Below are 24,054 nucleotides of genomic sequence, written 5' to 3' on the forward strand. Positions count from 1 at the left end.
ATATCTGATCCAAGATGACAATATTTATAGCTCAGGATTTGTAGCCTATATTTCTTTCTCTCCCAACCCCTCCAAAAATGTTCTGTATCATCACAAGGAATATTCAAAGTTGTCATTTCCTAATAATACTAATTGTAATAACATCATAATATCCATTTTTAGGTCTATTTGTACTCTTACTGCTGTCATTGAATAAGAATCTACTCTGTACCAGGGCTTTACATGCTAAATGTTATTTAAAAGCCAGCACAGCCTTAGGAGGTAGGTTATTATGTCGATTTTACAGAAGAGAATCCAGAGGCTCAGACATCTGGCAACATCTGGAGTAGGAAAAATGTGCTTGGCCAGATGCAAGCTCATCTTGATGTTATGGGTTTCAGACGGAATGAGGAATTGGCACATGCCTTTTTTATTTTTTTAAGTAGCATATGGATATTCCAGTCCAGTCCACCTTCTACTTCCAAAGTCCTCAATAGTTCAGTAATTTATAGACTACTGAGATATAAATCAAATTATTCCAATAATTTATCGACTACTGAGATATAAATAAAATTATTCCAACTCTGTCCATCAAGTAGGTAAGTTTAATCTCATTGAGTACAAAAAAAAAAAAAGAAAGAAAGAAAGAGAGAGAGAGAGAGAGAAGTCGAGGAGGAGGAAAACAAAAATGACATTGACAGTGTAGACGCCAAGGGCAAGCTGCCCCAACATGGACCACTTTGGCATGAAGATTATTCTGAGCAGAAAGCAAAAGAGACCCTATGGGCTCAAGAGAAACTTTTGCCCCTCCCTTAATTATACAGAGTAATCTCAGTTGGAGGTCTTCCCCAGAACAAGGGTTATTAGTGGAAATAAATTTTATTTGAAAATTTCTGCCACGCATATGGCAGGACAAACCTCTAATTACCAAACTTCTATTCTCCTTCTTATTGCCCTGTGAAGTGCATTCCTTTCCTCTGAAATCCCAGACCCCTACCCCTACTCCTTAGTTCAGAATGACATATATACCTCATTTTGTCTGAGTGTCTTTGGAATTCCCATGTCTGTGTGGATTCCCTGTATGCATGCTATTAAATTCTATTTTCTCCTGTTAATCTGTTTTATGTCAATTTGATTCTTAGTCCAGCTAGATGGACCCTTGAAAGGGACAGAAATTCTTACTCCCTGACAATGGAAACCACTCCATATATTGCATAAAGCTCCATGCATTCACTGGCAAAACAAATATCTAATGAATAACTACTAAACATGCCCAACACTCTGACACGTATAGAGAGGAGAAGGGAAGGAGAAGCTTTGCAGATAAGTTTGGCTCTGCTTCTCTCTTTAAAAGTCTCAATCTAGAAGGCTAAACAGAAATATCCATGGCAGAGAAATACTGCACCATTTTAGACTAGAGCTAACTGGATACAGATAAAATTCCCAAGTTCCAGCCGGCACAGGCCACGCTGCTTTCAAATGGAGTAACAGCCCTTACTGATAGAACTCGCAATTACCAGGAATGCCAAGAGTCAGTAGCTTGCTACGCTGAGATTTTTTTTTTTTTTTTAGAGAGAGGGAGAGAAGAGGGGAGGGGCAGAGGGACAGATGAAAAGAGAATCTCAAGCAGCCTCCATGTCCAGCACTGGGGGCTCCATCTCACAACCCTGAGATCATGACCTGAGCCGAAATCAAGAGTTGGAAGCTCAACTGAGTCACACAGGTGCGCTATACGGAAACTTTTAATAAGATGTTGGATGGGATGGTAGCCCTTGGTTTATCTTTCCTACTCCCCCTCCTGCTTCAGCTGAGTGTGCACTTCAGTTTAAGAGTTTGAAGAGTATGTGAGAAGTTTCTAGAAAACAGGATGAATGGTGCATGGCAAGATCACGGCATGAAATGCTCTGATTGATTAAAGACAGATTTCATTTGCCACATTTCTTTTTCTCAAAAGACACTTTGAGAAAGCAAAAATGGAAGAGAGGCATTATTATTTTAAATGGACTCTACAGGGGCACCTGGGTGGCTCAGTCGTTAAGCGTCTGCCTTTGGGTCCTGGGATCGAGCCCCACATCGGGCTCCCTGTTTGGCGGGAAGCCTGCTTCTCCCTCTCCCACTTCCCTCTGCTTGTGTTCCCTCTCTCGTTGTGTTTCTCTCTGTCAAATAAATAAATCTTTAAAAAAAAATAAAAATAAAAAAATAAAAAAATAAATGGACTCTACACCACACCTGAGGGTACAAAACAGGTTTTTTGGGGGGGTTTTGGTTTTGTTTTTTCACTCAAGCAAAACTGACTGTTACCTTTTAGAGGTGACTGGTTTATTGACTGCTAATGCTTTAAAAATGAGATTAAATCAGGCCCATGGTCTTTATTACAAGGAAGATATATGCCCCTTGTGCATTCCAGTGGTTTGGCAATCTTAACCTCGACAGACATAACATTGATGTATGCTGTGTTGCCAAACAGCATGGTAAGTGTTTAAAATGCTATGAACAGCCTTATTGCCTTCAAATGATACTATCTAATATTAGATTGTAACTCAGTGACTGAATCGGCCTGCCCATCCTTCTACAGAATAGGAAAGTTGAAGCCACTTTGTTTTAATATCTCACAGGTAAGGGATCATTCTTCATTTCGCCATTGAAACAGAGCACGTAAAAGTGAATCTAGATTGCAGGGAAACTGAAACCACAACGCATCCGGTCATTTTCATTAACAGCACATATTGCATCTGCCTTTTAGAACAGGGTGTCGAAACGCCAGCCTAGCTCATTCAAATCGGCAGAACTACCTTAGCACCCTTTCCACTTCCCTTGGAATATTCTGGGAAAGCAGATTTTACCTTAATCCTCAGGGCTTATTCTACTTGTTCCTTTCAATCAATCATAATTAACATAGACTTTCAGTCCTCTCTACACTTTATGCTCATCAGTCAAATTCCAGACATCCATCACTCAAAGGACCCAGGGGGCTGATAGCCTTGGTTTGCATGATCAGAATGCCACCTCACGTTTTTGCTGAGTAAAGAGGACTTTCTGCAACCGTGCTTCGGCCTGTCATTGCTAAAGCAGGCAGGATACCACCAGGTGGGCTGACCAACCATTCTAGTTTTACTTGAGACTGAGGGCTTGGTTCTTAGGGCATGGTATTTTCAAATGCTAAAACCAGCTCAGTCCCGGTTCAAGCAGGATGGTTGGCCACTTATCTCTAGGTGAGGACCCGGCCCCCTAAGACATCTTTGCTCAGGCACAGTCTGGTTTGTGATACTCTTTTGTGGCACGAAACTGGATTTCTGGAGTAAGTGCATATCAATAAAATCTAATTTTTTATGCTGTCACCTGACAAGAACATCTTTTGCAGATTTTAACTTCCTCACACCCTGGTAGAAGAATGTGTGCTGGAGTGGTGGTCCTGTCCAATTGTCCTAGCACATGTTATTGCTGAAAATGAGTCTTAATTCTTATCAGTATTCTAGATTTTAGATGAAACAGGACCTGGGAAAAGAAACCCATATCAAATGGCTGCCCTCTTGGTTTAACAGCAAATTTTTATTTCTCATTTGGAAATCTATATATTGCAGTTCAAGCCATTATAATTAAAATTCACTGCTCTGAAGGCAAAAAAAAAAAAAGGAAAGAAAAAAAAAGCTCTGCAAAATTTCAGTATTAGTGATTCTATAAAATGGAATTAATTAGGAAATAATTTTTTTCTAATATTTTTCAACTAATGAAAAGTCCTCCCCCCAGACACCGGTAGTATAACAACTTGACATAGTCTTTGTTTCTAAAAATCTCATAATGCTATGTTAGTTGTTGAGATCCTTCTACTGTTTTCCAAGCAATTAAAGAGAAAGTAAGTCAAAACCATGAGGGAATACGCATATATCTTTTTTACATTGTTCCTTATCTTAAAAATGTATACTGTTTCTGCAAAGATGATTTTCTTATCCCCAAAAAAGGAATAAGAAGAGATGAAGAAGGAGGAGGAGAAAAAGGAAGAATCCACTTACCTGCTACCGCAACTTTCGCTGTCCGACTAATAATTGACCCAGAATCTCCTAAAGATGCCTCACATTGGTAAAGTCCCTCATCTGGCTTATGGTGCCTGGAGTGAAATATGTTTTGTATCAACAGAGAGCCATTTGGAAGTTGCTGCTTCCTTTCATCCATTCCCAAGGCCAGGTGGACACCATCTTTCTTCCACTTGATAACCGGGACTCCTCGGTCAGACTCAGCAGAGCAGTTTAGAAGGACATTTCCTCCCCGCATTGTGACGGCATCGGAAGGCTCTGACAGGAAGCGCAGTGATGTGAAAGGCTTAATCTGGAAACCTGGAACAAGAAAGAATTAGGGAAATAAATATGTTCACTTATTCAAAGAGATCACCGGCTTTTATACCCTGCCTCTTCTTTACAAAACTTTTTCAAAACAGCAGCGGTCTTTGAAAAATATCAAAGAATAAATAATATTCTGTTAAAGGAACAAAAACAAAACAAACAAACAAACAAAAAACCGTGCCCAATTGAGCTAATCAAATTAATGAAACAATTAACCCAAAAAGTAATAATGTGAGAAATTAAAAATTCATACAAACCTAGGCATGACCATCATCACTTATAAGTCAATGCTTAGAAATATAGACAGAAAAAAGCTAATATTTTCCAAATAAAACTAGATATTTTAAAGTAACAATGCTTGGTAGGGGAGCAGTAGTAGTAGTGCCCCTAGGATTTGGGGGACCTTTTCTATCTCTGCATTTTGATTATAGCACCCATTAATTTTTTGAAAAAAATCTACTCAGATATGTTGTTTCATTACCAACAACAACAAAAATCAACTCTGAACACTGTAGGGAAAGTTATTTAGAACAAAGATCTGGTGAATTTTAAAATAGGTAAGAAATCCCCGCTTGCAGAAGCAAGTCAATAATGCTACTACCTAAAATCACAAATCCCTGAAGTGTCTTAATTTCCATCTGAATGTTGCTCATGAGCCAGGAAATCTAAGTGAATATTATATTACATTCGGTCTCTTTTTTTTTTCTATAAACATAAATGAACATAAGAAATCAACAGGAGGAAGAGAAAGTCATTTAAGAATCCTGAGGGGAGGAAACAAGTATAATTAGTTAAAGTATATTATATTCAGGGCTCACAACATAGTCTTTAGCAGAATGCTTGGTTATTGAATCATAGGCTTTAGCAAGGTTTTTGGAGGTCACTGGACTCACCCTTTGCTCAAACAGGTGTATGCCTAAATCATTCGAATCAAATTACTTTTAATTTCCTTTTTAACCATCTCTGGGGCTAGGGATTCTACAATGGCTCTTGGTGTCTTGTTTTTAATATTTAATTGTTATTAGAGTATAACTGAATTTTCTTGCTTCTATTTAATCTCATATTTTTTTCCTGAATTGCTTTGTGTGAAAATACAGAGGAGATGGACATTTCTTTTTAAGAGCCCTTTATTCTTCTGAAGAATTTAATTTCTTTAAAAATACCACCTAAATTGTTTTAGCCTTCATGTGTTTCAGGATAACAACCTCAATTTCATTAGCTTCCTTAATTTTTCTGTAATGGAAACAATTTTGTGTGTGTGTGTGTGTGTACTTTGTGTAAACTTTCTAGTTTTCTATCATTTAAAAGGCAGGCATCTAAATTGCCTATCATCAATATTCTCATAAAGGATTGATCCATACTAGCTCCAATGGACGGATTCTTTCTTAACTTTGTATATACCCACTTTCCAGTGAAGATAAAAGCTGGACAGTTTCTCACTGTTCCTCTGTATTGCTACCTGTCATACCCAATTTTTCTAAGCCTTCTATTTGAAGTCTGTTACTTTTGCTTCTCTGTTGAAGTGCACCCAGAGAACTGCATCATTTATCATCATACACTCATTTTATCCAATGAGAATATTCACCCAAAGAAAGCAGCCGAAACTTTGCTCGAATTAATATAAATTATAAAATAGCAGCGAGCATTTAAGTCTACCATAAGTGATATCGGTAAAATTCTCAAAAGATACAGCCTAGCCCCCTCACTGCCTAATAAGCTCCTCCTCCCCCCCAAAACCATTTTAGTGTAGTCAACTTACTTTTTAATGCCCATTCTTCTAGTGGGAACTATATCAAATTGGGGGTCTGGATATTTAGCTCTTGGTCTTAGCATTATTATTTAAAGATCCATGACTCCAACACGTCTTTCAAGTCCTCAGAATCTCAGTTCCTTCATCTGTAAAGTGAGGGCATTGAACTAAACAATCTCTAAAGTCAACATCTAGTTTGGAAACTTTCAGAACTAGTATGGGTTGAAGGCATCCATCAAGTGAATCCTGCTCTGAGCTTATTCAGATGCAGACTGATGTTGCTATAAATGACTCCCCCATGTCTACATGATACCCTCCTTTACAAGAAAAGGAACAAGAGTCAGTGAACACCTAGCTTGAGATACCAAGGATGGGAAAACAGAGAGAAGTTCCAATGTCCTTGAATGTCAAGATATTTCACTAGAGTAATACCTGCAATTTCCATACAAGTGGCATTAATAGGGTAGAAATAAATTTAGAATTCAAGACCAGACAACTATATTAAAAAGCATTTATTGCTTTTTGGTTCTTCCCGGGGCCTATATTTTAAATAACAATCTCATGATGAACACCTTATTTATGTCACGGAACACATAATACATTGAATGCGGCTGTTTACGACAGCATGCTAATGAGTATATGTGCCCATTATCACAAATAAATAATCCACTTAATCTGAAACAAGGAGTTTATGACAGTTTTCAGTGCTGTGAGTACATAATTTAGGAAAGTTAAATAAAGATTAACTTTTCTTCAAAATGACTACCCTTGCATTTTGCTGGCAATTCGAGCTTCTGTACTCCTTATAACAATTACATTTTTTTAAAAAATTTTTATTTATTTATTTGACAGAGAGATAGAAGAGCACAAGCAGAGGGAATGGCAGAGGGAGAAGGAGAAGCAGGCTCTGCACTGAGCAGGGAGCCTGATGCAGGACTCGATCCCAGGACCCTGGGATCATGACCTGAGCCGAAGGCAGACGCTTAACCATCTGAGCCACCCAGGCGCCCAACAATTACATTTTTAATACATTGCCGAGGAATACAGGTATCTCACTGCTTTAAGTAACTTGCATTACTTAGTTTTTAGAAAAGATGGACTCAAGCCAATAGAATCTGTTGAGAAGCAATACGTTTGTCTCCAATGTTCCTCTTTTCAGAGTTTCAGTCTATGTAGGCCTAAGCTGCTTGCATTCTCTTGGGAGATATTTTACATGGGCTTAAGAAATGCTCCACTAACACAATACACGGACTCCAATTTGGGTTGCCCCCCCTTCCTCTTCTCTTAGGGTACTAGCTCCCCCTGGAGGGATTTTGCCTACCAGTACATCATATTTTAATATGAAATAATTTTTACCCAATTATTTCATCCAAGAATCCCTATCTGAAATCAACTACACTGATCTAATGTTTGAACAGAGAAAGATAGATGATAAAACTGAAGAAGACAAAGAAGTAGTAATCACTTTTGGAGCCTGTAGCTGAAAAAGTTGTGGCTGGAATTTGGGCAGAGTTGGATGGGGGACAGATCGCCTGGGAAATGAGCGAAAGAAATACTCAGAAAGCAACAGAAGAATGCTTTTGAAGAGTTACAATTTTAGAGGATTTTACATTAGATTGACTACGGTGGGGATTTCATCCAGAAGTAAGCCAACTGGAGAAGTTTTTGTTTGTTTTGGTTTGGTTTTCTTTTTAAATGCCAGTGCTCATTCTGTTGAAACTTTCTTTAAATAGTAACATTTCTCAGTCTTGCTTCATAAAAGAAGTGATCTTTTGGCCTGCTGTAAAATTACATGATTAATTATATTTTGGAGAAATATATTTGAGAGTACCTAAATACCATCCCCTAAGAAATCTGAATGGTTGAATCTGATAGCAGAGTTCATGATTAGAATGAGTGAGTCTCAGGGCCTCTTCTCCCTCCAAATGCTGGCTTGGAAAGATCTCTGGATCTTCTGCGGGTGGGAGCTAGGCACAGAGCCAGAGATGCATTTAACCCATTGGTCTTTTCTTATCTGTATCAGTCTGAGAAAAAGTAATAAAGTGTCATATTGTTCTTGGACATGATTCTTTATTTTCATCTTCTTCTGAAAGACCGTATTTTATAAGCACATAATAACACAGCAAATCCTTCAATGTTTTTCCAATATAGATATAGAGGAGAGCTTGAGGGGTGACCCAAAGGAGAAATATCAACATTTATTTGCTTTGGTTTTGTCAGACATAAATAAACATCAGAAATAACAGTGTCACGGCTATTCAAAGCTTATATTAATTGAGTATCTAGAGATAGAAAAGATTTGTAATGTATTTTAGAAACTCACCAAAATAATCAAACAAATAGTAAAAATCTTTCTGTTAGCATAAGTTCCTTTGTGTATGCCCTCCTTCTCATATTCTTGTTAATTTCAAAGACCGTTCAGTCACAGAGGCAGGCTAACTTAGAATGGCTTTTTTAAAGTATGACACTTTATCTACAATATCAAATATTGTTGAGTGTGAAAAATAATTCCTCATGGAGTCAGAAATTCCTTTCCAAGTCCAAAATGTAAAAGCTTCTGGTTAAAGCAATAAAAGCTAAAAAAAAAAAAAAAAAAAAAAATGAAATTTATGAAAAGTAGCATGAAAGTAAAAAGTAGCTCCTGAAAAGATTTTAAGATTAGAAAATGTCGTACAAGTCCCCATAGAACATGCTACACAAAATTTAATCTCTTTCAAATTATAAAACTTTCACTTTGGGATGCTTGGAGATTCGGATGATCCCCAATTTTTGTAATTACCCCAGAAAACTCGCCATCGTTATCTCTTCTTAGAAATACATGCTACCGCATCTGCTCCTCCTGTGTTAAGGAAATCCATCTCCACTGAAGGAAAGTAAAATTGTTCTATGAATGATGGAATACCCTTTTTAAGTCATCAAACACCAATTATAGGTACAATTATAACTCTAGACTTCAGCCCTAACAAAAGTTTATAATGCTTCTGAGACTTTGGTTTGGAACAGGGAATTTAAAAAGCAAAGCAAAGCAAAACAAAACAAAACACAAGAATTAAAAGAACCCCTAACTATATGTGACCTTTACTGGGTAGGATATCAGAATATAAATTCTGAAACAGTGATTCTCAAACCACGGTTCCCAGACTAGTAATGGCAATACTGGGAACTTGTTAGGAATGTACGATCTCAGGCCCCACCCCAAACCTACCCAATCAGTAACTCTGGGGGTAGAGTCCCACAGGGTTTAATTAGCCTTCCAGGGGATTTTCATATTCACTAAATCTTGACAACCGCTTCTCCAAAACACCTGGTGGCCTGGACTAGAGCATAGCGGTCCTTGTGTTCTTTGTACTGCCCTGTTATAATTTTCCATATTTGGGAAAAGTACATAATTTGGGTCTGAAAGCTTAAGGAAGAGTGGAGAAAGGGCCAAGGAAGAGGGTTATTGTTGACAAGACCTCAGCTTTCCACTTGGTAACCAGTACTCTGTTTGGACCCCAAATGGCTGTACTCCATTGAGCCAAATTTAAACTCCAGTCGATTGAACATTTAGAGTGCTCCTTGCAATATCCTTGGTTCTTCATACAAGGAGCTGTCAAAAGATTTCTGTTGATCAACTATGATAGCTACAATCCTCTCTCAAAAGAAGTTTTGGTAAATATAGTATTCTTCTTTATCAGATTGCACTTCTTCTCATTACACGTTATCTCCATGGTATAATTGTAGCCTTTTAAACCAGTGGAACTCTAGACACTTGCTTGGCTGACCCTCACTTCAGTTTAGTATCTAGATGGGCAAAACCATAATTGCACTCACTCTGCTGCAGCCTGGGGGGTCCTTTACGTGCTCGATCTTAATGCAAGACTAAACATCAGCCAAGCCCAGAGCAAGACAATGTATCTCACTGAGGGACCAGAACCAGTGACCACTGGGGTTTCTGTGAAGTGTTGGTGCTTTTTTTTTCTACTTTGATAAGAGACAAAGTAAAAATAATTCTCAAAAGATGCAGTTGTATTTTTTTTTTTAAATTGTGTACATTCCAGTCTTTGCTAGAGACTAGCGTATTTTGAAGCTGTTCAACTTCAAGACATTTTTTTTTTTTATCACTCACAGACAGGAATTCGAAGTGAATTAGATGTTGTGGAATTTATTCCTTAATTTAAATAATGCAAAGGAAGACTTACCAGGAAGAAATACAGGTACATTTTACTATGGCAATGTATTAAGGATCATTAAAATGTAGGGAAGCTATGGATGGAAAATTTAAATTAAAAATTTTAAAGGACAGTTCAAGTTCCTCCCCCATTACAGTTGCCAGATTTAGCAAGTAAAAATTAAAGATATCAGTTATATTTGAATTTCAGGTAAACAACAAATAATGTTTTCATATAAATATGTCCTAAAGACTTATATTAAATAAATACTGCATAGGACATACTTATATGAAAACATTATTTGTTGCTTACCCAAAATTCACATTTAACTGGGCATCCTGTATTTTCCACCATATCCCCATGAGTTCACTTCCTTGAAATCATGGCAAAAGTAATCAAATAGTATATGACTTCATCCTACTCCGCTCAGTTCTCACATATCTGAAGAGAAGAGTGAACTCTTGGAAAGCTACCATGATTGAATCAGGAAAAGCGATTTTTGTGTCAGGACGTTTGCTGACCTAGTCCAACACCACCAAATATCCACGGATAAAGGTTGTTGAACTCGATTTGTTCTTGACACAGTGATTCTTCTTTTCTCCTCCCCTTACAAGACAGGGAGCAAAACTCAGAAATATAAATATAGGATATGAAGTTCAAGAAGCAACTGTCCCAGCAGAAATTGCTTAGTGAGCCCACACAGAAGCTCCCCATCAGACATGCTGAGCACATGGCATCTTCCACAAGGCAGAGGAAGCTTTGCTAAGATCTGAGGTTTTTATAGGGTGAGAAGTGTGTGCCCCAGGCAACTGGCTGAGTGTCCTCTGGCTAAATCCAATAGTAAAAGAAAAAGGATAAGGGCCAAGATAGAGTGGGAGAGTAGCTTCCTCATTCCTTTGCTGCTTTAAGAGCTAAATCTCTAAACCACAGCTTGATTTTGCTGTGTGATACTGGGCAAATTGTAATGGGATTTTTTTTTTTTTTTTCAGCTCAACAGGTAACACAGTATGACATCTAGGTTATCATTCCCTGGGCCTCATGCAAAATTAACATTTAAAAGAGAAACTTTGATGTGCTGCTTAATCTGCCCTGGGTTTGAACCTTTAACCCCCCTCATTTTGCTTAAATGTAAGCTGGCTTTCTCCTCCCCTTGTGTTTTTCATCAGTCTTTCTCAAAGTAGGGGGATGAACAGCTTTTCATGAAGGCACAACTGTCAATGAGAATAATAAGGAAGACTATTCAGAGTACTTAGAAAAAGTACCAGTTAATGGGTACCCAGCACATAGGAATATCTCCATCTGGATGACAGTGAAGAGTAGGCAAGCTTTGAAGATGCCATTAATTTTGAGGGGAATTTTGAGGGGACTAATGAACTTTTAATCAAATTACTTATATTTACTGTACACAAATAAGCAAATGTGGACACAAAACCAAATACAATAATTGCCTATAATCCTGTTCACCTGGTGAAAGCCACTGTTAAAGTTTATGTGCATTTCCTTCTAAGAAATGATTCATTTTTTGATTCATAGTGATTTGCTTTATTAGTCACATGGTTGTAATAATATTTGAGAGAAAGAGAGACAGAAACAGAGGGAGAGAGAGCACTCACCCATGAGAGTGTGTACACACTCTGGTCTCTCTTTTTATAAGGCTTCTAATCTCATCATGGGGTCTCCACCCTCATGATCTCAAATAAACCCAATTACCTATCAAAGGCTCCACCTCTAAATTACACAGTGGGGGTTAGGGCTTCAACATTTGAATTTTGGGAGAACACAAACATTCAGTCCATAAAAGACATACACCAGGTGTGTAGGGGAAGAACTCTGTAAAGAGAGTGAAGAGCGTGTGCTAAGGTCCTGAGGTGTGACTGGACTTTCCCAGGAACAGTAGGGAGACCTACGGGACTAGACTGATCAGTCTGAGGGAGAAGAAGAGTTTAAGGAGATTAGGTTGAGAGGCCACTGGGAGGTGTGTAGGACCTTGTAGGCAAACGAAAGAACTTTGTTTTAACTCTGACAAAGAGGGAAGCCTAGTGGAGCATTTTGACTAAAAAGTGAAAAGGTCCAACTTATATTTTAAAGCAGTAGTTCTCAGATTTTTGTCCCCCAAGGAGACACCTGGCAAATGTCCCAGACAACTGGGAAGGTGCTATTGGCATCTAGTGGGGAGAGGCCAGGGATGCTGTGACACAGGCTACAGGGCATAGGACAGCCCCTCTCAAGAGAGAATTCTCCAGTCCCAAACATAACTATGTTAAGGATGAGAAACCCTATTGTAAAAGGTCACCCTAGTTGCTGTGCTGAGAACAGGGGTCATTAGAAACAGGGAAACTGGTCAGCAAGTTACTTCCATCATCCAGGTGAGAAATGATGGGATTTAGATGAAAACCCTGCCATAGAAGTGGTAAGAAATGGTCAGATTCGGGATCCATATTGAAGGTAGAGCCATGGGGTTGTTGAGGGATTAAATGTGGGTTGTTAAAAAAAAAAAAAAGATGACTCCAAGTAGATCAATAGAGCAATTTATGCAATTTATATGCAAAAAAGGCATACTATCTGTTGCAAAAGAAAGCTCTCAGCACAAGGGGTCAGGAGACCTGAGTTCTTTGTCTACTTCTGTCACCCACCAAGCCTGGGGCACACCACTGGGAATTGATGTACGCACCAACAGAACACGGACATTGGACTAGCTAGCTTCTAGGTATCTTCAGCTCTGATATTAAGCAGTTTATGAGTTCACACCTATTAACTTTGCTACTTACAAAAAATTTACTCTTAAATTTAGAAGGAAATTTTTTATATGAAGAGATTTGCTATAATCACCCTGTGATCAGTTTATCACAGGCTTATATGAGTCCACAAAGAGGTGCAGTTACTGAAGGGATCAAGAGACCAACAGCCACCCACCTCATTATCCATCAAATAGAGGGAGAGTCTAATCTTTTCCCTTGAAGATAAAAGACCGCAGAGGTCACTCTGCCAACAAAGCACAGCAGCTTTATTATGATTCATGAGAAATGAAGTATTCATCTTGTGGAAACTGCTGTTACAAATATAAAGGATTAATTCCATAAAGGTTTGACAGGTCCAGAGAAAGCCTTAAAAATTCAGCAAACCTCATGGTTGTCACTGTGCTATGAAGTCTGATGTGGGGACCCATACTGATAAAACATTTGTGTTATAATGAGTCCCATTTTCTCAAAACGGAGGCCAAACAGTGGTTTTCATTAAAATGCTGTCATTCATTTTGTTGTGATATTTACTGTATCCTGTCTCAGCAGAAAAGTGGTATTTTCCTGCTTAGTCCATGAATGACATCAAGAAGGAAAACCTATAATGATTAGAGAAATATCAACTTTGGAACTGAGAGCCAATGAGCTTTAAAATGTTCAGGTCAGTGTTTATTAAACACTGTATGTTATTAACTGGTGATTTAAGTTCAATGGGAGATGACTTGGGGAGTAAGGATGAAGTTTCCCTGGAAGATCAGAACCATAAGGGGATTTCTGAACCCTAAATTGCATGATCTATGTGAACTTCAAGGATGAAAGAACTATTTATGTGTCCCTCACCTAAAGGAACTAAAAGATGAAGAAAAAAGTATGTTTCTTACCTAAAAAGCGGTTATTGCATGAATGAATTAGTTGCTGCAATTTCCTAAAATGTTCTGATTAGAGACTTCCCCAGAATACAGTGGTTCTTACCTTGGACCTGCCTCGCCACCAGGAGGGGGTCAGTGTTGCTGGTTCTCTGTGCCTGCAAGTGGTTCAGGATTGAACATGGGGGCCAAGGAATGACTGACCCTTCCATTTCAATATTTCAAAAAATGCATTATTCAAATGCATAGAATCAAGTTGATACCTGAATGTCTAGAACATGACTACTGGATAGAATCTTGAAAATTCTGTAGACTGAATCTTTCCTGCATCCTTTGCTGGCCAAGCCCTACTACAGATACCAAACAAAGCATAGGACAAAGACTTCTCTAGGAGGTATATTCATTACAAGTGACCCTCAGCTCACTTGATTTCCAATACAGTGTGTCTTCCAATAATATCTTAGAACTAGTTATAAATCTTAAGCCAATTAAGTAATAAACATTAATTCTCATCAGGTTCCCATTTTACAAAATGGAAAAGTTAGACAGAGGCCGTGCAGAGATGGGAAGTCTCACTGAACAGCAGTGACTGTTCTAGCTCTCGGAGAGATAATCCTTTATTCTCCTTCCCTTGAGGCGCTACTCTTTCTATCACATAGCATATTCATAAGAATTTCTTCCTTATTCTACTGAAAACTTCAAGGGAGCAGAAATAAATTGTATTTGTTTATCTCACACAACCCTTCGTAGTCTTTACCTGTCTCAGAGGTATTTAATAAATATTTATTGAATAAACTTGTATAAACAAAAACATGAATAATTTAGGAAAATTCCTTAAATCGGTGAAAGAAAATCATGGCACACATGACCTAATTCTCCTAAGTTGGCTGTGAATGACAGAGATTACTTGCTATTGCTGTCAATGAAACCAAAATCGATATCCATACTGATAACATATTCGAGGCAGTGTGGGCCAACTCTTTCTGTCGAGAGCCAGAGGGTATATGGTTTTCAGCTTCCTGGGCCAAGAGGCAACCCTGAGGATATTATATAAATACTTATACGATGATTTAAAAGGTAACCACTTTAAAAATGTACATGCCATTATTAAACAAACAAACAACAACAAGCAGACACTGTAGTCTCTGACCTCTGTTCTGGGAAGATGATCCTGATGATTCACAGTTACCAGGGATTCAAGCCTGGAGCTTCCACCTTGTGCTAAACTCACTACTTTCAACATTGCATTCCTCTTGACAATAGATTTACCATTTACAGGAGCTTTAACAAGAATATCTGGTCTATAGGCTGTGCACACAGATGAACTTTTTCATTATCCTCATTCATTCACACACACATATTATTAAACATCTACTAAGTGCCTGTGTAGCTCCCCAGCTACCTTGTTCATTCCAACAGCCTTCCAATTCAGGGCCACAGACCCTTTATACATCCCCTCTCTCCTCGTCCCTCCCCTTGCTGCCTCTGTCCATCCCCTGGCCTGTCTAATGTCCCTGCGGCCTGCTTAGCAGACAGAACTGAGGAATTCTGTGGAAAATATATTTTTATAATTGCTGATGATATATAAAACACATGCTCTTATCATATCATCATTTACTAAAAAGCCATAGAGAAAGGCAAAACAGCCTTGTTAGCTTTTTTCATCTTGCATGAGTAAGTAGTCAAGGTGAAGGGAAAAGCTGTTTCTTTGTTTCCTTATTGCAGTTAAGGCAGTAGAGTTAGCCCACTGCCCCAGTACTGTTGAGTTTTTCATTGGCTTTAAAAAGGCTACAGAGGGGCGCCTGGGTGGCTCAGTTGGTTAAGCGACTGCCTTCGGCTCAGGTCATGATCCTGGAGTCCCGGGATCGAGTCCCACATCAGGCTCCCTGCTTGGCGGGGAGTCTGCTTCTCCCTCTGACCCTCCCCCCCCCCATGCTATCTCTCTCATTCTCTCTCTCTCTCTCTCAAATAAATAAATAAAATCTTTAAAAAAAAAAAAAAAAAAAAACTCCTGTTTGGGGCGCCTGGGTGGCTCAGTCGTTAAGCGTCTGCCTTCGGCTCAGGTCATGATCCCAGCGTCCTGGGATCGAGCCCCGCATCGGGCTCCCCGCTCCGCGGGAAGCCTGCTTCTCCCTCTCCCACTCCCCGTGCTTGTGTTCCCTCTCTCGCTGTGTCTCTCTCTGCCAAATAAATAAATAAAATCTTTAAAAAAAAATAAAATAAAAAGGCTACAAAATTTCAGTTATACTTGATGAATAAATCCTGGAAATCTACTGTATACCACAGTGCCTACAGTTAACAATATTGTATTGTACACCTAAGCATTTGCTAAGAGGCCATATAGTAAGTGTTTTTAAACCCAAAAAAATTTTAAAAAAAAAGAGGGTACCAGGAAATTTTTGGAGGTGATGGTTATGTTTATGGCATTGATGGTGGGGACGGCTTCACAGGTTGATGCTTATCTCCAAACTCGTCTAGCGTATATTAAATAGGCACAGCCTTTTGCATATCAAGCATGACTCAGTAAAGTGGCTTTAAAAAAATAAAAGATGTCTAGGTAATTCAGACCTAGGGAACTGTCATAGTGTCACCAACAGTGCCTTGTGGGTTCCTGTGGTTGTTTAACTACTTTTTACCATTCCTGGATAAGCTTCTATCCAGTTACTTTTCATGTATTTATCTTATTTGACCTTTAGGAAATTTCTTTCATACTGTCACTCATTAAAAAAAAAAAAAAAATCATAAGAACCAAAGCAATGACTGCCTATGCCACCATTTAGAAACAGTAAAAGCCTAAAATTTATCTAAATAATAAACAGCAGGTTCCCCAGAATGATAGAAACTGTAATTCCATTAAAGAGCCCAAGTGTTATCATAAAACACTCAGAAGTAAATTTATACACAACTCTCAGCTGACAAGAAAAATCGAGAGCAGAAAATGAGCTGAGTTTACGGAGTGTAGCACACTGGTCTCCTTCTCAAATGTGGGCTCCCCCATAATTCATCAGCGGTAGACACTTTCTCCCCAATACCCAGAATCCCAAATATATCTGCTTCCTTTTTTATTCCGCCCTTCTTATGGGTTCTCTCCTAATGTCCTCAGCTCTTTTATCCTCACATTACCTCCAGCTCAGAAAAACCAGGGTCTTAATAGATGTCACTGGAACATAAAAAAGGGGTTACTCTATGTTATATAACATTTTGATTTGTATGCTATATGCTGACTGTAATTTTGTTTTTTTAATTTTTTTAAAGATTTTATTTATTTATTTGACAGAGAGAGACACGGCGAGAGAGGGAACACAAGCAGGGGGAGTGGGAGAGGGACTTGGTCCCAGGACCCTGGGATCATGCCCTGAGCCACGGCAGGTGCTTAACCAACTGAGCCACCCAGGTGCCCCAAGACTGTAATTTTAAAAGCCATAATTATTATACATGTTAAATCATATTGCCAAACATGTTACTATCTTTTTAGCATAATTAGATAAATGAAATCTCTTACTGTTCCAATCTTTATTTTCTCTCCACTTAAAAATGTATACACATGAAAAATATGTCCTTGCTATTGTGTATCCAGGGGAATGAGTAATATAGACATGAAAAGAACTGAAAACAATCCAAGTCACTTACATACAGCCAGATCCACTCTCCTGTGCATAGGTTGGTGTGGCAGTTGGGGTGGATTTATTCACCACTTTAATCGTGGGTTAGTGTTGCATTAAGACTTGTTGAAGGTTTGCACTGTGGCTTACAAACATTGTATTCTTTCTCTGTTTATTTTTTCTTATATTTCTAGTAATTTACCTAGAATTTACATGGCAGTCTTATTTGATCCTGTTGAGCAGGAAGACATTGTTAACCCTATTTTGCAGGTAGGAAAAAAAGGCTCAGGGAGGAGAACTGTCTTGACCAAGGTCACATGTCTCAGAAAATCTAGCTTTTTGTCTTAATTCTATCTAGGACTCATTCTTTCTGCTTTTTATCCAAACCCTTTCTTTTTCTCAAACTGTATAAAAGTAGAATACATAGCCAAGTAGGGCCAAACCAGCTCAGAGGTGGAACAGACAAAAACACACGGTATTAATTGAAATATTTGATACGGACAGAGACTAAGCTACTGTTATTTCAGAAAATCCGTCAAACAGGGTTTAGGTACTGAAACCTTTTGGTCATGTGACTATGTAATCTGGGAAGAGGGATAAAGTCAATGATTCTATGATACCCAAAATCACCTGGTATAAAATGGCTTCATCATTTTATATAGATTTTGTCACCCAGTTCAGTCCTAGAAGGATGCGCCTGGGATGAACACAGTGAGCGTTGGCAGGAGAAGGACAGGGTCTGGGAGTGCCTGGGAAGGGTCTATATGGATGGGGTAGTGGGGAAGGAGGCCGAAGTAGCAATACCAAATTAGATAACCTTTGTCTATTTTCTCTTTGAGGTTGTCCCAGAATCACACATACACAAAAAAATAGCCTGTATTTGTCCCACATAACTAAATCTATGAAGAACCAAGGCTTTTTTTTTTAAGATTTTATTTATTTATTTGACAGAGAGAGACACAGTGAGAGAGGGAACACAAGCAGGGGGAGAGGGAGAGGGAGAAGCAGGACTGCTGAGCGGGGAGCCCAACGTGGGGCTCGATCCCAGGACCCTGGGACCATGACCTGAGCTGAAGGCAGACGCTTAACAACTAAGCCACCCAGGTGCCCCGAGAACCAAGGCTTTTGATCATTAGAAATTATTAGTATCAGATTTCTCAAATTTTTATTTTGTCCATAAAATTTGTATTGATCTACCACATATATTAATTCCTGATTTACTACCCTCAAAGTCAAGAACTAGGGATGCCTGGGTGGCTCAGTTGGTTAAGCGGCTGCCCTTGGCTCAGGTCATGATCCCAGGGTCCTGGGATCGAGCCCCGCATTGGGCTCCCTGCTCAGCAGGGATCCTGCTTCTCCCTCTGCCTGCCACTCCCCCTGCTATGCTCTCTGTCCCTCTCTCTGACAAATAAATAAAATCTTCAAAAACAAAAACAAAAACAAAGTCAAGAACTAAGCCTAAATTTTTGTTTAAATCCTCTTTCCCATTTGTGTTTAGCACTGATGAACACATATTAAAAAGAAAAAAAAAAGGCACTGAATGGTGTTGGTCTCACTCTCTTACTATCTTTGACAGGAACCAAAGGAGAATGAAGAAAAGTGAGTGAACATTTTGAGCTTCCTTTAGTAATTACTTTCCACTAGGTCTAAAGTATAGCTCATTGGTTGCAGGATACAACTGTGGCCCCTCACTTATGAGGAAGCAGGACCCAAAGAAGCTCATAACCAGGTCCACACATTAATGAAATTTATGGATGCCCACCTGGGCATCTCCAAAATATAGAGACAGTAACACAGTTGGTGAAGGTTTTAAAAGTAGCTGTTAAATGGGACTGATGTTGAACATCAGTGCGTCAATCATTTTTACCAGCAATGTAAAATAAAGTAAAATTTAACCAAAAAATGTATATGATATGAGGACAGGCTCCTTATGACATGGTGCATTGCACTCCTGGCTAATTTCAAGCTAAATCACTAGTGTGATGACTAGGATCATCACATAAGATACTTTTGACACTGAAAGGAGACTCAATTTATAATTATGCCAGGACAACATGTATACATTAGTATTATTTTAGGCAATTTGTGATGTATGGTCTTCAACCTATCACTATTTTAAAGATGATACAGATGTTCACACTGGCACTCTTTTTCAAAATCTGTATTTTTATCTGATAGTGAGAAATCCTGTCAGGCACTGGAAGCATTCAGAATTAATTATATCAAGAATATATTATATACAACTTCTATTTCTGAAATGCACAATATACTGTCATGCTTTGGAGTTTTAGATAAATTTGGAATTAAAGAGAATTATTGCCTCATTCTCCTCTAAATGTTGGTTACTCATTAATGGAAACTTCTTTGGGGGAAAAGAAAAAAGGAAGAAACTTCTTTGGGTGGGTATAAAAGGCCAATGTATACTGGTATATCTCCTGGTGGTAACTGGAAAGGGATGGCTCAAAGCTCATCAAACTGGCATGTAGCCGGAAATAAACGGAAAACAAATGATTAAAAATGTGGTAAGTCTCAGTGAAGAGGACTGTGAACCAAAAAGTATCATACCTCCCTGTTGGTCTGCAGAGTGACTGTGAAAAATGAGGCATGGTAGAAGGAGCTCTGGCCACTTAGATGCTGTGAACTCCACTGGCTTTGACCATGAAGAATAAAGGCAGAATGAAGCATGAAAGTTGGGATCATAGGGGAGAGCCCTCGTTCCATCACATTCAATGATTCACAACTCTATGCCCTTTTGCTTAACAGTCGTGGGTTCAATGCTTTGACACAGATAAATATGTTCAGAAAACCTTTCTAGTCAATGCTGACATCAGCAACTAACAGTTTAGCAGGACCATAGCTAAAAGCAGGGGAAACTTAATAGAAGATTGAAGTGGTATTTTTGGTTGCATTAACTATTGATTCATAAACAATATATCTTTATTTATTTATTTATTTATTTATTTATGGAAATTGACATAGCATGAATGGATCTTCAATTGACCACATCAGGACAGTGTACAAAGTAACTACTACATAATGTAGACACTGATCATGTTTTTGAAACTCTTCCTTTGTGGGGTGGGAAGAACAAAGGGACTAATACTGAAACCCATCACATGATTTAATTTTCAGCTACTCGATGAAATTATTGTTATGCTGATTTGGGGGAGGAGAAAACTGAGACTGAAGTCTATGATAAATGATAATTTGTCCAATGGATGAGTCTGATTTTGAAATAATGTCTTGGACTCCAAACTCCATTTCTCATTGTCAGGTTTGTTTCTCTAGGAGTTTCTGTTTCTCTCCTGTTTCTCAGGAAATTGCTTTTTAAAAATTTTTTCTTCTCCTTTCTGTAAAGGGCCAAGTAGTAAATACTTTTGGCTTTGTAGGGCAACTGCCATTGTAGCAGGAAAGCAGCCATAGAGTATGAAAAGAAATGGGCATGGCCACAGATCCCCACACCACACCCTGCTCCAAAGTAATCATCAGAAATGAAAGCAAATAAACTAAACAAATAAATAAAATTATGTAATACTCTAATAGTTATATCTTATAATGATGCCCCTATAATACCTCTAGTATATAAATCCTGGATAGGAAACAATGGTATTTATTCTGGCATTCTCTAATCTTCCCCTTCCAGGCTCTCCATCCCCTGGGTACCCAACGCTTTCCTACCAGTTACAGCTCTCCTCTCAAAATGCCATGCACCCCTGCCCTTCTTTGCTGACTCATATTCTGAATGCTTCTTTCTTCAGTTTCCTATTTTCAAACCTATTCAAAATAGTGTCACCCAGTGGAAGGGAAGATTCAATAACTTTTATCCACATTAAGGTATGATTAGTTAAAAAACTTAATGTGGTGGGGTGCCTGGGTGGCTCAGTCGGTGAAACATCTGTCTTTGGCTCAGGTCATGATCTCAGGGTTCTGGGATAGAGTCCCATGGAGGGCTCCAGGCTAAGGGAGAGTCTGCTTCTCCCTCTGTCTGCCGCACCCCACCTCCACCCGCTCAAGCTCTCTCTCAAATAAATAAATAAAATTCTTAAAAAAAAACCTTAATGTGGCAATGTTAAAAATTATTGCAGCTTAGTAGTATGCTTAATTAATTCAGCAACTATTTATTAAATCTCTATATGCTAGATACTGGGAGTGGGAAGGTTTCTAAAGAAATCAACGTATATCTAAAGTCATAAAAACATTTAGGCTCTAGGAAATCCACTCCTAAGAATCTACCTCAAGAAAATAACTCAATAGAACAGGAATTACTGCACATTAAAAAAAAAGCTAACTACAGTGTTTGATATAGCAAATCCAGCTAAATAGAAACATATTACCTATCTAATATTAAGGAAATAGATAAGTAAATCACAGAACATAAAGATAATGATATATTAGGAAATAATCAAAATGATCACTGTAAAGAACAGAAAGAAACACGCAATAATAAGCAAATAATTGGGACAGACCTGTGGATGACTGGTTTGGGGTGAAATTTCCTTCTGGCTACACCTCAAATAATGTCATGAAGTCAACCACTCATTGCATCTGAAAGAGCACTATGCTGCATTAATATTTCAGTCTGGTTCTAATGGAGTCTCCATATGTATTGTTTGTATATGTAAAGAGTAAATAACCTGGGGCTTCCTCATCCTAAACTCTTTCAACATAGAAGGAGACATGGACTACTGAAGTCACCGCACGGACAAGGCTTCTATCATATGACTGAATAGCCTTTTTGTAGTTGTTAACTATACCACCAATGAAAAACACAGGATATGCAACAGTTCTTTCTTTTTGTGCATTTTTTTCTTTCATTTTGAAGCCTACTCCCTCGTTCCTCAGAGGCCAGTTAGCAATGCAATAAATTAATTTGTACTTTGGAGTGAACTCTTTAATCCCTTTTTGTTCTCTCACCTCCCAATCAAACACACACTCTCACATTTGCATGTATTAACATAATGAAACATTAATTACACAGTGTCTAGGATAGGACAAGCAAAGCGCTTCAATCAATCTCAATAACTCGCATCAGGAAGGTGAACAACACTGCCCAGCCTTATCAGGACCACATAATAGACACAAACACAGGCTCAGTGCCTGTTGTGAGTGTGATTTATAACCAACATCTAAAAACAAAAAGCAGAAAATTACAAGGAGACTAATCAATAACAATTATCTTAATGATAGATGGACAAATTTTATTCTTTTGTTGGGTGGTATTGCCCGTCTAGTGATTTGTTTGCAAGAGGGGATAAAGATTAAGCAGACTGCTCTTGAAAACCAATGAGGTCTGAAAATGCCTAATTCCTGGGTGCAAAGAATTGTTGCATTATCTGATTTCTCTCAAGAAACCATGAGAGTTTATCTGAAAAAGAGAAGGCGACTACAAAGTCTGCCCACAGCTGTCTTCTATCTCTTCCAGATTTCAGTTGGTCATCCTGGTCGTCTGTGGTGTTCATCTGCTTAAGGTCTGAATTCTGCCAGCGTCAGCCTGCAGGCCACATTGCGTGCTTCCTGCCAGCATCAGCTCTGACTGATTGTTGCTGAGCTGTGCCAGTTGCTAGTTATGTAAAAGACAATACAAAAGGGTTTCATGTTTGGAACCCACTACTTACAAACATCTTCAATATTTCACATACTTTTAAAGAGTTTTTTTTGCAAATATCAATTGCAGAGACATATTTGTATTGGAGTTCACAGGAGCCCAGTTCTTATTGTATTTCTTCTTAGAACCATGATAAGAGAAGAGAAGAGAAGAGAAGAGAAGAGAAGAGAAGAGAAGAGAAGAGAGGAGAGGAGAGGAGAGGAGAGGCAGTGTAGCATGGGGTGGGGTGGGGTGGGGTGAGGCAAAAAAGGAAAAAAAGGAAAAGAAAAGAAAAAAGGATGCCGTGGCATTCCTCAAAGGGCATGTCTCTAGACCACGGTTTCTCAACATTGGCACTATTGACATTTGGGGCTGGATAATTGGATAATTCTTTGTTGCGGAGAGCTGCCCTGTGCATTGTAGGAAGTGTATCCGCATTCCCGGTCTCTACTCACTAAATGCCAGTATTCTTTGCTCTCCTCTTCTAGTCACAACAATCAAAAATATCTCCAGGCATTACCAATGCCTCTCCCATAGGGGAGGGGCAAAATCATCTCCAGTTGAGAACCACTGCCCTATACCCTTCAGTACAAGAACCATATGTAATGTTCATAAAAAGAAAAAACTTAATTAAAGCAAACTGCAAAAGATTATTTGATTATGTAAAAATTTTGTTATTAAATACCCTTTGAAATAAGTGGATTTCAGTCAGCTTTTAAATCAACGCTTCGAGGCATTTATAAAATGTCGAAAGCCAAGAAACCTAAATTCTATTCCTGATGATTCCGTCCTGACTGCATGGCCTTGGGCAATTAATCTTCTTTTTTCTATATATCATTTTCTTTCTCTGCAAAGTGAAGAGCTTGGACAAAGTGACTTCCAAGTCCCTGCCGTGTCTAACATTCTGTGGTTCTTCTTTTAGAAGAGTTGACTCATATAGCTTAGCTCTTTAACAAGTACAGTCCACATGCCCCCCAAACATCCCAGGCAGTATGGGCCACATTTCTCTACTCAACCCTTCCCTCTCAGAGCAGTGTTGCTCACTGA

The 24,054-nt window shown here is 38.6% G+C and overlaps 1 protein-coding gene across 2 annotated transcripts in view; it reads right to left on the minus strand.

The window, feature by feature from the left end:
- DCC (DCC netrin 1 receptor) overlaps window positions 1-24,054 on the minus strand; it is a 1,153,179-nt gene that overhangs the window by 746,111 nt on the left and 383,014 nt on the right. For both annotated transcript variants that reach the window (XM_078060292.1, XM_078060291.1), the window contains exon 2: window positions 3,990-4,310. In XM_078060292.1, coding sequence (XP_077916418.1) covers window positions 3,990-4,310 — 321 coding nt within the window. The remainder of the gene's footprint in view (window positions 1-3,989; window positions 4,311-24,054) is intronic.

The sequence above is a fragment of the Halichoerus grypus genome, chromosome 13, assembly GCF_964656455.1.
Source record: "Halichoerus grypus chromosome 13, mHalGry1.hap1.1, whole genome shotgun sequence".
In the NCBI taxonomy this organism is placed as follows: Eukaryota; Metazoa; Chordata; class Mammalia; order Carnivora; family Phocidae; genus Halichoerus; species Halichoerus grypus.